A 15,585-nucleotide genomic window follows, 5' to 3' on the forward strand; every position below is an offset into this window, starting at 1 on the left:
TCTTCCTGTTGAGGCCATTGGACACAAAATCTGAGTGATGCTGTACCCCTCAAGTACTTACACTAATGAAAAGTCAATAAATAAAAGTGGATTTCTGCTCTTGAAAAAAAATCTCTGCAGTTTTTATAAAAATTATTATCTATGACTTTTAGAATTATATGACCCCACAGAAACCCAAACGTATCAGTAAAGTGGTATTACAAAGTAAAGAGGAAAGGAAAAATAATAGATTTCCTAAAGAGAAAAAAATCCAGTCAGTGTATTTGGAGAGTAAGGTTAAGCAAGATATGACGTGCCTTGCTTAAAATTTAATTTAATTAAAATTAAACACCACATCTTGCTTAACCTCACCCTCCAAATAAAGTGACCTTATTGTTGCTTTCTTGATGGAAAGAAAAAACTCAGTTGACCATAGGACAATAAGAACATTCAAGTACCATAAATATCTGAAAGAGAAAAAAAGAAACAAAAACCCTTTACTATTAAGACATATTAAAATAATTTTTTTTTCTTATCCAGATGACTAAGATTTGAGACATTAAAATTCGTGGCTGCCAAAGTTGTGATAGACACACAGTGGCACATGCAGTTCTATAAATTTCCTAGAGAACTATTCGGAATATTGTGAAAAATCATTAAAATGCTCATATACTTTGACTCTGGGAAAAAAAATCACTCCTAGCAATCACAACAAAAAGGAATAACCTTTTATTGACAAAGAAAGATATTCACTTCAGGATTATTTATGAGGGGGAAAAAAAGCCAAAACAACCTAAATATTCAACGGCAGAGAACAGTCTTTCTCTCTCTATACTATACACATATACAATCGTCAATTATGTAAATATGGTTATGTATACTATGATGGAATAGCATACCTCCACTGAAGTTTTAAAGACTAATGACATGGAGGAAAGCACACAGCATATAACAACTGAAAATTTTAAATAGTAAACAGCTGAAATTTTAAATAGTATATTTAAAATTTTAAGCACTAACTACAGGTGAGATGTCATGTTAATGTATTATATATTATTAAATCCAATTCCTTCTCAAACACCCTGAATACATGCTATTTAGTATATGGTACTTTCACAATATAAAATTTTCTGCAATTTAGTATTCTCCCATGAGCTTGTATTTTAGAAATACTTTACTTTAGAAAAATGGGCTTAACATTAAGTTAACTAAATTTTGTTGCATCACAACTAGTGGGAAATTATTTCTTGGGAAAAAAGCCTCTTAAGAGTCTGTGGTTAAGTAACAAGGAAAAAAAAAAAAACCCAAAATACTGTGCTGTAAATTATCCAAAATCAATTATAATTTAAAATAGGCAATTGCTTTTTGAAAAATCTCTTTACTAACAATAAAATTAAGTCTGGCTTCTTTAGAATCTCACTCCCTGATGGCAAAAGAACGAATTTTATAAAAATACGAAAATGAAGAATCACTTAGAAATTAAAGAACAAGGCAGCATTTATAAGAAGGAACACTTACTTAGGAAGATGCCTTACGAGTACATCTTTGCATATTGGCTGTTCAGCTAAAGTCAGCCAAAATTCACAGGCTTCTAAAGCCACATTTTCGTCTTGATCTTGAGTCCTCTGTAGCATGTACTGGAAACACAAGATCCTTACTATTAGTCAGTTTAAATCGCACAATTAATATCAATTCAGTCCCATTATCAAGCAAGCTTTTGACTTTATGGTTTTCAACCTAGGCATCTGAATTTTTTAAAAGTTTCCTAGGTGACTATAAAACACAGTTTAATTAAAGAAACACTGATTTAAAATGTTACCCAATGAAAAGTGTTCAGTGAATGTATTATGTTTCTGTGTAGTTTTTTTATGATACCACTGAGATTTTTGAAATGTGAATGTTAATCAAATATTAAGTCTTCTTAGAACATAAAAATAAAAACTAAGAACTCCATTATATATTTCTTAAAATGAAGACTCTATAAAAGAAAAAAGTGTAACATTATAAATTAGGCTCCCCAGCTGTGACCAAGCAACTGATAAAATATTTCTTCACTTTAGTTAACACTAAACTTTCAATCAGTCCTGCCTGACTTTTCAAAGAAAAAATAGGCCTACCTTATGCAGCCACGTTTCCTAAAGTTTTAGAACAGGAGTTGCTGCATACCACGAATGCTAGCTTTTTAACAGCTCTTAGACTACATCCTTTAAAAAAGATCCTTCCTTCTCTCTACCATATGGAACTTCGGAAGTGAAAAGGAGACTCTAGATAACATACTACTTAAAACACTTCCAAAGTTATATAGTACATACAACTATATCCAGAAATACAAAACTCCCCACAAAGATAACCCATAATTTTAAGACAATCATAATTATTTTATAGTCCCCTCCCCACCTGGTATGCTGCATTTTCTATCTAGTACTTCTCTTAGGGGAAAGATGAGGAAAGAGCCTTTAAATTGCCAGTGTTACCTCAACTATGTTATGCATGTGAGGAAGCAGGCGATCCATTCGAACTTCGAGCAACATCACAAGCGCTCGGCACACATTTTTCCGTACCTCTGGTTCTTCATCACCAGCTAATGCAAAGAGATTCTGTTGCACAAGAAATAATTTTTTCTAGTTTTAGAAAGGCTTATACACAAATAAGTAATCTGCAAGCTGGTGACATTTAAAGAAACCCTACGAAGATAACATACCAAAAAGTGACTCAATGGCCTACAATATTAGATTATAAGAATTAAATGTGAAATAGCTGACAAAGATTATGATTTTGATAAAAGATGAACAGCTATTCTTTTCTGATAGAGTACAATCAGTTGTATTTTGGGGAAATTTTTAATTTTTAAGAAACCATGTCATTAGGACATAGGACCATTTGTTTGCTCACCCAGAAGCAGAGACAAAAGACTATTCGCTACCAACTCTGATTTTTAAGGTGAGAGGTGGTAGTAGATTCAAGTTCTATAAAAAGGTGATATAGATGCAATAATCGACAAATATTAATATATACTGATTTTCTAACTTAACCCTAAACTGATGTTGTTCAATAAAATTAATATTAAATATTATGCTGTTCTCTACAAGTACGTCTGCAAGGTAAAAATACAATGTCTGAATGGACAATAGGCTATTTTGTTTAATCTTCAAAACTCTTAACATGTTATTATTCAATTTTACAAATAAGGAAACACATTAATAGAAGTAGCTTGATAACCAGCAGAAGATCTGAATCTGGCTTTCACGGAATCAAAGTCCATACTCATTTCCTTATACCAACAAGCTTCCACTAGAAGAAAAAGACATCTCTCAGAGCGGGGATGTGAAAGAAAAACACAATGAAGCCTTCCTCATGTCACACATACAGTCTTACTTTATTTACACATACGTGTATTAAAAGCAGTAAAACAAGCATTTAAAAAATAAGTAAAATCCAATGTGTCCCACTGTCTTTTTTCAGGAAATCACAGAAATCTCTACAAAACGAACCTAAAGTCTCATTACAAGAAATTCAGAGGAGAAATTCAATGATCAAATGGGACACTATGTGAAGTACTATTGCAGCATTTTTAAAATGTTGATTTACCCAAGTCCTGCTTCCACATTTGACCCTCTCAAAACTAGATAGTTCCTGTTTTAATCATGTATTTTACATAGAGAAGAGCACTGTTTTCCCAGCAGGCATTGCCATTAACAGTGCATCCTCCATTAAATTTTATTAAAAGATTTCATTACTTTACTCTAGAGAACAGCAACTGGGTTGGGGGTGGAGATATCCAATGCCATCATCTTGCATTTGTCACTTTTGTTACTACTGTCAATGAATACCTAGCTTTGCCAAGGTTACACATTATAGCCATGTACTAGTAACCAACAAACTTTTCATCAATACATTAGACTTAGCAGACTTGATACCATAGAAACAATGGCAAGTGAAGAAAATTAGTATACTTATTCACTTGGCAAATTGCTATTGAGGGCCTACTATATGTTAGAGGCACTTCCTCCAGAGGTTTACTGTTTTTGTAGGGTGGAGAATTGGCTAAATTCTGTAGGACTATCAAGTAGTAAACAAATATTAACATATTATTTAATAGTAAAGCAAAATATTTTAAAATGTTAGAAAACGCTTCTGCCTCACTTGCTGAGTACAGTCCTATGAAATTTTTATTTTCAGAGAGAATTCAATTTCATTTATTTTAGATTATATTTCCTTATAAGGGGCTTGTATGTCTATCACTGTCCCCTTTATTAAACTGTGAAAGAGTAATACAAAAGGAAACACCAGGATAATTACAACAGAAATAGCACTATTAATACTTTAATAGCTAACATGAAGTACTTGCTTACTCTGTGGCAGGCACTGTTCCAATTTACTTTTATCAACTAGGTGTATAACAATCCAAGAAGGTAGGTCAATTATTGACTCATTTTACAGATGATATAAAGAAAACATCAGTTAAATAAAGTATCTAAGGTTACAAAGCTACTAAACTGAGAAGCTGGGATTTGAACACCAATAGTCTACTCCAGACCTCTAGTATTACCCACTACATTATACTACCTCTAGACTAGACTAGATTAGACTGAAAGAAAACACCTTGTAGGCATAAAGTTTAAGTATCCCTAGTATCAAGCACAGCATCTGTTCCACAGTAGGTTTTAAGTCAGTAGAACTATTTAAGACACATTTTGGTTTTAACTTGTAAATGGTTAAAGGATCTTTATGGCTACTACTCTTAGTCTATTGGTAAAAAATGCTCAGAAAGAAGCTGGTCAATTTAAGTGACAAGAAAAAAAGTAACATGACCTCCCCCCTCTGCCGACTCTTCCTTATAATTTCCCAACAGTAATATCAGCAGTCTGACTTCTAAGGGACTTCTAAAATTCCATTTCATGAAAATAAAAGTGAAGGTGCTTAAGGAACTTTAACAATCCTTTTAATTGTTATCACGTAGCAGAGATTTTGAAAAGAAATTGTGGTGCTCATGGTTCCTGGCCAGAAAATTATGCTCTTTTCTTTCCACTTTTATTGGAAAGTTCAAAATGCCTTTAAGAGTCTATTTTTCCTGATGTCTCTAATTTTACAATGGAAACCAATGGAAAATATTGTCCTTGTAGTCTGTGCCTTCAGATTCTACCAATCAACTTAATCTAACCTCACCAATTTTTCACATTTCAAAAACTGCATGAGCTGAGGGACTTGGTTTCCATATGCAGTGTGAATAGTATATTGAAGGAAAAATTTTTAAAGTAGTCAAGATACTAAACACCCCCCGCCACCAAAATCAGTGCTTGTATAATGATACAAGTAGAAAAATTAGTAAAAGAAGTGCTTTCTCAGCTAACAAAAATTACAATCTATCCCATATCCAGTTTTAATACTATCAGAAATCATTTAATTAAATACTGACTTTAGAATTATAAGTGATTATTTTGTTTTAAAGCAAAATGTAGTTAGTATCACCTAATCTTCTCAAAAAAAAAAAGTTGGGGGTTGGGGGGAGGGAGACAAGAACAAGTCTTACCTCAATAAAAGAATCGATGTGCAACATTAGAGCTTGAGTCCTACTGATGATAAACTGATTGACACATGCAACAGCGTGAGACCTAGAAACAAAGTGTAAAATTTAACATATGCTCATTGTAACTTTGTTCTATCTACAGAAAATTGGCAATTTCCTCCATAAAAGTATTATGGTATATGTCTATCAATATACCCACTAAAAATAATAAGTCAAACTTCTGTATCAACAAAGAAAGAATTTGAATGATATATTAAGTGCAAAATGCAAGTTGCAGGGCACCATGTATTTCTAAGCAACTGAAAAATGTTAGAAAGGACATGCGCAAATTTTTAATAGGGCATACCCCCTAAAGAGTGGAGGTTGAGTGAGGGGCATAGTTTTTTCTAGATACCTACAGATTTAAAAATGATAGGTAAACATTCCTTTTGAAAGTAAAAATGGAGAATAGTCCATGTGTTCTGGCATATGCAATTCAATTGCTCAGCAGTTCTTATTGGCACCACCTTTAAAAATTTAGTCTTAATTCAATCATTTCTCACTGCTTTCATTTCTCTCATCCAAGCCATGATCTCTGATCTCTTACCAGAGTTAGTGAAATAGGCTGTAATTGGTTTCCCAACTTCCACTGTGCCAAACCCCACTACAGCCTGTTTGACACACACAGACCACACTACACTCTCATTCAGATTGCTGCAATAAAACTTAATCTACTTTTTCTACAAAAGGTCAAATAGTAAATATTTTAAGCTTTATGTGCCACATAAACACCTTTGTCATTTTTTTCCCTCTTAATTACAACCTCTTAAATTAAAAAATCATCCTTACCTTGCAGGTCATGGGCTAAATTTGGCTCCATGGGACATAGTTTGCTGACCACTTGCCTAGATATTCCTTTATACTGTGGCTCCTCCCTTATTCCCTAACTTCAATTCCCATCATGCTGCTAAAGACCAAAGTTTCTTTCTTCTGTCACTCTAAAAAGCTGATTCCTAATTCCAGAGCCTTCTCACTTGCTGTTCTCTGTCTTAAACATTCTTCACCATCTTTCATACACTCACTTCCTTACTTTGTTCAGTCTTTGTACAAATGTTTCCTTTACAGAGAACCATTTATATAAAGTATCTCTGAATCACTGTCTATCCCTGATCTCATTATTTTTCCATCATACTTATCACTGTCTGAAATTATATTACTTATTCATTATCTGTCCTATCTCCTCTTCTGAAATATAACCTCAAGAGAACCTTTATCTCAACCACTGTGCCAAAAACACAGTTGGTTTTTGGTTCTGCAGTTACAGCAAAGCACATAAACATTTACTAAGGTAATATTAAGTGAAAAAAGCATACTATGGGGAGCTCAGCCACTTAAATGTGCAGCACAGGGTAAGCTGCTTATGCTTTAAAGTCTGTTTTTTTTCATTCTATAAAACCACCACTGGCTGGGTGCAGTGGCTCATGCCTGTAATCCTAGCACTTTGGGAGGCCGAGGCAGGTGGATCACTTGAGGTCAGGAGTTCGAGACCAGCCTGGCAAACATGGCGAAGCCCTGCCTCTACTAAAAATACAAACATTAGCCGGGCCTGGTGGTGCATGCCTGTAATCCCAGCTACTTGGGAGGCTGAGGTAGGAGGCAGGAGAATCTCTTAAACGTGGGTGGCGGAGGTTGCAGTGAGCCAAGATCGTGCCACTGCACTCCAGCCTGGGCAATGGAGTGAGACTCAGTCTCAAAAAACAAACAAACAAAACTCTGTCTCGAAAACAACCACAACTCTGTCTCGAAAACCACCACCACCACCACCTACAATTCATCCATTTGTTGGGGGGATTAAACTAAATGAGCTAATATATATGTTAAGTACTTGGCATAATAAACAAATGGAAAAAAAATACAATAAAGTCTTTTACAGGGCCTTTAAATTAAGGCCCTTTTAACTTGCATTTTTCTGTGTGTGCATGTGAGGCTAAATTTAAAAGGCAGAAATTTATCCTATCCCCAGTCTCCAGAGGCACCTATTACTAGCTTCCCCAAATAATTTTCAGAAACTTGGGAACAGTCAGGATTTACATTTTAAATTAAAAGTAACAGTTTGACATGCTTTCTTTAGAAGTTTAATATAGTTTCTGTACATCAGCAATGAAGAAAAAAACTAGAAAAACTTAAATGCTACCATTTACTATAGTATCAGAAGACCAAGTGCCTGGGAATACATTTAATATAATATGCTCAAGGCCTCTAAAAAGAAAAGTATAAAACTTTATTAAAAACAAGCAATTGCCAGGCACAGTGGCTCACGCCTGTAATCCCAGCACTCTGCGAGGCCAAGGCAGGCGGATCACCTGAGGTCAGGAGTTTGACACCAGGCTGGCCAACATGATGAAACCCCATCTCTACTAAAAATAAAAAAATTTAGCTGGGAGTGATGGCATGTGCCTGTAATCCCAACTACTTGGGAGACTGAGGCAGAAGAATCGCTCGAACCCGAGAGGTGGAGGTTGCAGTGAGCAGGGATCATGCCACTGCACCCCAGTCTGGGAGACAAGAGCGAAACTCCGTCTCAAAAAAAAAAAGCAGCAGCAATTAGTATTGTGAAAATGACTATTTCTCCTAAATTGATCTATAGATTTAATGTTATTCCAATGTAAATTCCAAGATTTTTCATAAAACTTGACAATTCTAGAATGTATAAGGAAGAGAAAAGGCATTCCTACTGTCCTACTGTAAGCTCTAAATATCATTTCCCAATAAAAGGAATCAGATGTAGGCCAGAAATACAGATGACAAACTTGGAATGCTATGGATATCTGTGTATATAAAAATAAAACTTCCTTGTATTGATTTCTGGTGATCAAAGGCAATAACAAAGGCAGAATAATTACTCACGTCACGTATTCATAATCAATACCAACTTGTTAATTAGATCTGATACCATATAAATGGCATTTGTTTGTGAAGAATGAATTTTTTTTCCAATATGATCTCTTCCTTATAGATTATAAGAAAATATTCCCCCTAGAAGCAACTGAGATATTTAGTAAGCTCCGAGTAATTCTGCTAAATCATGTATATTTTCAATTCTAATTTCTCATCCCAAAAGTCTACATATTTCAGGTCAAATTCTGATTTTTAGCTTTTCTTCAACACATATTTTTATAAGGTAAAACTCTTTAAAGAAGTTGTTTTTATTTATTTATTTTTGAGACTGAATCTCACTCTGTCACCCAGGAGGGAGTGCAGTGGTGCAATGTCAGCTCACTGCAACCTCTGCCTCCTGGGTCCAAGTGATTCTCCTGCCTCAGCCTCCCAAGTAACTGGGATTACAGGTGTATGCCACCATGCCAGGCTAACTTTTGTATTTTTAATAGAGGTAGGATTTTTCTATGTTGGCCAGGCTGGTCTCAAACTCTTAACCTCAGGTGATCCACTGGCCTCGGCCTCCCAAAGTGCTGGGATTACAGGTGTGAGCCACTATGCCCTGCCGTTTATGATTATTTTACAAGTTCTGCCAAATTTATATGTTGTAAAACTGTAGGCCTTATTTTCATTCCATTTTGGGACAGAATGTAAATTTAACTTATAAATAGGAGAAATGTCAAACAAAATTTTTTTCAAGTTGAGATATCCCAGAACACAATAAAAATACAGAAAAATTATCTTTATATAGTTTGCGCTGTTTGTACAACTCTTTCCTTGCTGTGTAGAAATTCACTGCAATATGTCATAAACTTTTTTTATTTTGAGACGGAGTTCTGCTCCTTGCCCATGCTGGAGCTGCAATGGCGCGATCTCGGCTCACTGCAACCTCCACCTCCTGGGTTCAAGTGATTCTCCTGCCTCAGCCTCCTGAGTAGCTACAATTACAGGCGCCTGCCACCATGTCCAGCTAATTTTTTGTATTTTTAGTAGAAACAGGGTCTCACCATGTTGGCCAGGCTAGTCTTAACCTCCTGACCTCAGGTGATCCACCGCACCCAGCCTAAACTTTAAGTAACTACAATTTGTTAAAAAAAAGAAAAAAGCCTCAAACGCTCCAATTTTTGCTCTAAGACATACCAGAATTCATTTGAAGCTTTAGTCATGAAACAGCAATGGAATAAAATAGAGGGCCCATTAACAGACCTACGCACACATATAACTAAGCATGTAACAGAGGTGACATTTTAAACTGATGGAGAAAAAGAAGGGACTATAAAATAAATGTGACAACAAGAAAAAGTTACCTAAATGGAAAAGACAGAATATTTCTCTCATAGCACACACCCACAAATGCCAGATATATTAAGCTCTTAAATGTCAAAGAGCCCTTAACATTTTAAACTCTTAATAAAGACAAAAAGGGATTAAGATATTCTCTACACACATAACCGATAAAGGATGAGAATTCCTGTAAATCAATGGAGTACAAATAACCTAGTAGAAAAAAGGACAAAAGACAAGAACAAGATAAAGGCAATAAACATACAAGATCTTCAACATCATTAATGATAGTAAAGAGTATCATCAAGACCATAATGAAACACCAAATAGCTATTTGATTGGCAACACTTAAAAAATATGCTAATTGTCATGCAATGGAGTATTACAGAGGAGACAAAATGAGCTATATTGATTCAGTACAGATGAATCTTAATGACATAATATTAAAGTTGCCTATGTCTACATTCAGTACTGTGCAGTTCTTATAATGCTAAAAACTAAGATATATAACACCCTTTGCATATGCATGCAATAAAATTATCAAGAAATGTAAGGAAAGTATGAAATTGGGGTTTAGATGTAGACTGTTGTCAAGGTCTTCATTTGTTTCAGGTGGTGGATCTGACTGCTTATGTTATTAAAAATAACTAATATATAACTAAAGGCTAAATACGAGTAGGCCATGATGAGAAAGTCTTCAACTAAGAATAGTAATTCAATTCTGAGTACCTCAAGTCTGATAAAATGGTTCTTATTTTTAAATTGTTTAGTCATCACCTATAGAACTAGGCAATACAGTGTAGTTTCCTATACTCTAATTCTATTTTCTTGAAGTCCAACAGTTATGTTGAGAGGGAAGAACGCTTAAGAGTACATAGTAAATGCCAGTTAAACTACATTAATAAAGTATTAAATAATGTAGAATAAGATCACGTTAAAGATGGATGATACATTTAGTATACATTTGTAGCAGATAGTTACTTACCCAAATATACATTAAAATGAAAAATGCTTTTTTTTCCTGTACAACAGAATCTCAAATGGGTATTAATCAACATTCACGGAATGGAATTTTTTTTTTTGCAGACAGGGTCTTACTCTATCACTCAGACTAGAGCACAGCGGCTCACTGCAGCCTTGAATTCCTGGGTTCAAGTGATTCTCCCGCTTGAGTCTCCAGAGTAGCTAGGACTATAGGCACACACCCGACTACACTCGGCTAATTTTCTAAACTTATTTTTTGTAGAGAAAGGGTCTTGCTATGTTGCCCAGGCTGGTCTCTAACTCCTGGCCTCAAGCAATCCTGCCTCAGCCTCCCAAAGTGCTGTGATTTTAGGTGAAATATTTCTGAATTGCTCAACTTTACCTAATGTTTTAATCAAATGACCATCTACAAAATAAAAACCGTGAAAAAATATTTATGAATAATATCCAGCAATGGTGTATCAATTACCAGAAATATGGTTTTTGGATTTTTCTGCTTTTCTTTTTTGAGACAAGGTCTCGCTCTGTTGCCCAGGCTGGAGTGCAGTGGCACAATCTCAGCCCACTGCAAACTCATCGTCCTAAGCAATCCTCCCACCTCGGCCCTCCAAGTAGCTGGGACCACAGGTGTGTGCCACCATGCCCAGCTAATTTTTATATTTTTTGTACAGATGGGGTTTCGCCACATTGCCCAGGCTGGTCTTAAACTCCTGAGCTCAAGCAATCCACCCACCTGGGCCTCCCAAAGTGTTGGGATTACAGGCATGAGCCACCAGGCCCAGCTGTTTTTTCAATTACTGAGAATCAGTCACAAAATGTGAAGTACGTATATTACCACATTTTCATTATCTTAGTTAAAATGTTAAAAGGGGGAAACATCGTGGAAACGCGAACTCTTATCTAGTTAACTATGCCAGAAATAACATTATTATTATAATGTTATATAATGGAAAACCAAATACCTGCATGTTCTCACTTATAAGTGGGGGCTAAACATTGGGTACACATCGAGGTAAAGATGGGAACAACAGACACTGGGGAATACAAGAAGGGGGAGGGAGAGGGCCAAACTCGCTAATGGGTACTATGCTTACCACCTAGGTGATGGATTCATTTGTACTCTAAACCCCCAGCATCACGCAATAGGACTTTGTAACAAACCTGCATATATATGTACCCCAATTTTAAAATCAAAGCTGAAAAGAAAAAAACCACAAGTAATCTCGGTCTTAAATAAAGGAAGTTAGAAGACGCCTGTTAACTACCACAAATATAATTAACTACTGTAAAAGGCAGAAAACTTTTATCACGTTTAACGAAAATTTCCTCACAATCAACATTTCACAGGTTTTGTTACTGAAGTAGTAAATTTCAATTACATAAGTTCATCTCTCTGGAACATCCAATATCTTTCGCTAATCTCAAAAATACCAAGTAATGAAAACTAAGGTAATGGTCAGGTTTATATCAGAGTTAATGAATTAGTACTGGCAATATAAGTACCTTATTTTTGGACTACTATGCTTGAAGAACTGTAAAAATTTGGGAATCATGATGTTGAGAGGACGATCTAAAACATCACTATCTAAAATCTCAGCAGAATCTTCACAAATCTTCTGAAGGGCACCAAATGCTCCCTGTAAGAGACACATTTAAATTATTAGAATTTGTTAAAAATGAAGCCATATGAAAACAAGCTGAAGAATGCTGACTAATTTGTATGGATTAATGTTCTCAGCCCACATAAAATGCCTTATAAAATCTGTAAATTTAATCGCTCAATATTTTTTTTTTTTTTTTTGAGACGGAGTCTTGCTCTTTCGCCCAGGCTGGAGTGCAGTGGCACAATCTCGCATCACTGCAACTTCTGCCTCCTAGATTCAAGTGATTCTCCTGCCTCAGCCTCCTGAGTAGCTGGGATTACAAGTACCTGCAATTGTGCCTGGCTAATTTTTGTATTTTTAGTAGAGATGGGGTTTCATCTTGTTGGCCAGGCTGGTCTCAAACTCCTGACCTCAGCTGGTCTGCCTGCCTTAGCCTCCCAAAGAGCTGGGATTACAGGCATGGGCCACCACGCCTGCCCTAATATTCAATTTTAAAACAAATTATAATATCATGGAGTATGTAAACATCTCAGTTAAAATACAAGGGTATATTTTAGTTTTAGCATTAAATGACTTAGAAGTGGAGGATATTTTGGTTGGCAGGAGAAGTAAATACCAGTTTGCTTAAATTAAATATAAAACTACATTTACATAGAAGAGTAATCACCATAATACTTTTCTTTATGAAGCACAGAGAGGTCATTAATACCATTAAAAAGTTACTTAGGCCGGGTGCGGTGGCTTAAGCCTGTAATTCCAGCACTTTGGGAGGCCGAGGCAGGTAGATTACCTGAGGTCAGCAGTTTGAGACCAGCCTAGCCAACATGGTGAAACCCCGTCTCTACTAAAAACAAAAAAATTAGCTGGGTGTGGTGATGCATGCCTGTAATCCCAGCTACTCCATAGGCTGAGGCATGAGAATCGTTTGAATCCTGGAGGCAGAGGGTACAGTGAGCCAAGATCGTACCACTGCACTCCAGCCTGGGTGAGAGGGCAAAACTCTGCCTCAAAAAAGTAAAGTTACTTACATATAAAAGTATTCACCGGGTAACTGGTGACAAAATCTGTTGCAAGGGCAGGCAATGCAAATTGGTGACCATTTTCCTAAAACCATTTTAATACTAAAGGGGAAAATCCAGAGCCTTTGCACGTAACATATAACCTACTAGTTACCCACCCACCTACTTTACTGTTTATATTATATAATTCCATCAGCAGCAACTTGATGCTTATTCTCCATAGCACAGTTTTAACGTGTCCAACAGAAGGTAAAATCCTTTAAGGAAATTACTCAACATCCTTTCAGATTTTATAATATCTTAAAAATATTAAATCTGAAAATATTTTTAAGTCTTAAAATTTAATCAATATATTAAATTTCAGTCTTCAATTTAATATGCGTTAAATATCAGGAATTTTAATTGTCATGCTAAAATAGTCATATTTAATTATTAAGGTTTTTTTTTAAAAAAAAATAAACTTTACTTCTGAAACCCTATTACATCAAATTAAATGTGAACTTGTTACCCACGTGGCAATTAAAAATTTCAAATAAGAACAAACATTTAGCTATCACTACATACCAACATCTGGAAAACCACTATCTTTAGTGCAGATGGATGGGAATATTGTTTATTTAAATACAGTATGACTTCTATGTAGTACACCAGCTCAACAATTTCACAATTACTGCAGCTTAAATTTTTTATTCTTGGAAAGTGCTCGCTTAAAATTTTGATCTTTTTTTTTGAGACGGAGTCTTGCTCTGTCGCCCGGGCTGGAGCGCAGTGGCACAATCTCGGCTCACTGCAAGCTCTGCCTCCCAGGTTCAAGCCATTCTCCTGCCTCAGCCTCCTGAGTAAGCTGGGACTACAGGAGCCAACCACCACGCCCAGCTAATTTTTTGTGTTTTTAGTAGAGGTGGGATTTCACCTTGTTAGCCAGGATGGTCTCCATCTCCTGTCCTTGTGATCCGCCCGACTCGGCGTCCCAAAGTGCTGGGATTACAGGTGTGAGCCACCGCGCCTGGCCTGATCTTCTTTTATGTTACTACCATCACACCAAAGCACTATTTAAATGCAATCAACTGTCACATGATTACTTACTTAGCTTTTCTGTAATCTTATCAGTGTATTTCCAAAGTTTTTTTTTTTTTTTTTTGAGATGGATTCTTGCTCTGTTGCCCAGGCTGGAGTGCAGTGGCGCAATCTCGGCCCACTGCAATCCCTGCCTCCTGGGTTCAAGTGATTCTCCTGACTCAGCCTCCCGAGTAGCTGAGATTACAGGCATTCGACACCATGCCTGGCTAATTTTTGTGTTTCAGTAGAGATGGGGTTTCACCATGTTGGTCAGGCTGGTCTCTCAAACTCCTGACTCAAAAGATCCACCTGCCTCAGCCTCCCAAAGTGCTGGGATTATAGGTGTGAGCCACCACACCTGGCCCCAAAGCATTTTTATGTATATGGGAACAAACAATTTTTCTTTTTCTTTCAAGGAGCAAGAAAAGTGGCTTTAAGCAGTACTTAGCTAACTCCCCCTCTCTCTATCTTCTCTATTTCCCTGTATCCACCTGTTGGGCAACAAACTGCCATGTCCTAAAACCACCTTATGTGTGGTTAGGTGTATTTTTTTCTGGAGATAGGGTCTTGCTCTGTCGCCCAGGCTGGAGTGCACTGGTGTGATCTCACCTCACTGCAGCCTCCACCTCACAGGTTAAAGTGATCCTCCCACCTCAGCCTCCTGAGTACCTGGGACCACAGGCGCACATCACCACACCTGGCCAATTTTTTCTAATAGGGTTTCACCACATTGCCCAGGCTGGTCTTGAACTCATGCAATCCACCCAGCTAGGCCTCGGGATTACAGGTGTAAGCCACCATGCCCGATCGGTTTTCTTTCCCTTTTAGGTTAGGTTATTCCTGTGGGTTTTTTTTTGGTTGTTGACAGGTTATTCCTGTGCCTGCCCTGCCTTCAATCTCCGCTCTCTGAGAGGTAGAGGAGTCACTGCTTTATAGAGTCAAAACACGGAATATGGTTTCCACATAAAATAGATTTCCACCCAAATTGGAAGCCTGCTAATAGATACTTACAGTATCCACTAACCATGAGAAATCATTCTCTCTCCCCAAACGAAAAGGATGCTAGTGATCTAATCAGTGGCAAAGAACACCCACAGGTCAGAGTTAAGGTATGATTAAAACTAAGACAGGCCGGGCGCGGTGGCTCAAGCCTGTAATCCCAGCACTTTGGGAGGCCGAGACGGGCGGATCATGAGGTCAGGAGATCGAGACC

The 15,585-nt window shown here is 36.7% G+C and overlaps 1 protein-coding gene across 3 annotated transcripts in view; it reads right to left on the reverse strand.

Moving 5' to 3' along the window:
• Window positions 1-15,585, reverse strand: part of TNPO1 (transportin 1) — a 103,005-nt gene that overhangs the window by 34,714 nt on the left and 52,706 nt on the right. For all 3 annotated transcript variants that reach the window (XM_011996880.1, XM_011996887.1, XM_011996898.1), the window contains exons 6-9: window positions 12,194-12,327; window positions 5,510-5,591; window positions 2,454-2,576; window positions 1,498-1,616 (exon numbers count right to left, since the gene is read on the reverse strand). In XM_011996880.1, coding sequence (XP_011852270.1) covers window positions 1,498-1,616; window positions 2,454-2,576; window positions 5,510-5,591; window positions 12,194-12,327 — 458 coding nt within the window. The remainder of the gene's footprint in view (window positions 1-1,497; window positions 1,617-2,453; window positions 2,577-5,509; window positions 5,592-12,193; window positions 12,328-15,585) is intronic.

This window comes from Mandrillus leucophaeus, unplaced genomic scaffold (assembly GCF_000951045.1).
Source record: "Mandrillus leucophaeus isolate KB7577 unplaced genomic scaffold, Mleu.le_1.0 Scaffold114, whole genome shotgun sequence".
Classification (NCBI taxonomy): Eukaryota; Metazoa; Chordata; class Mammalia; order Primates; family Cercopithecidae; genus Mandrillus; species Mandrillus leucophaeus.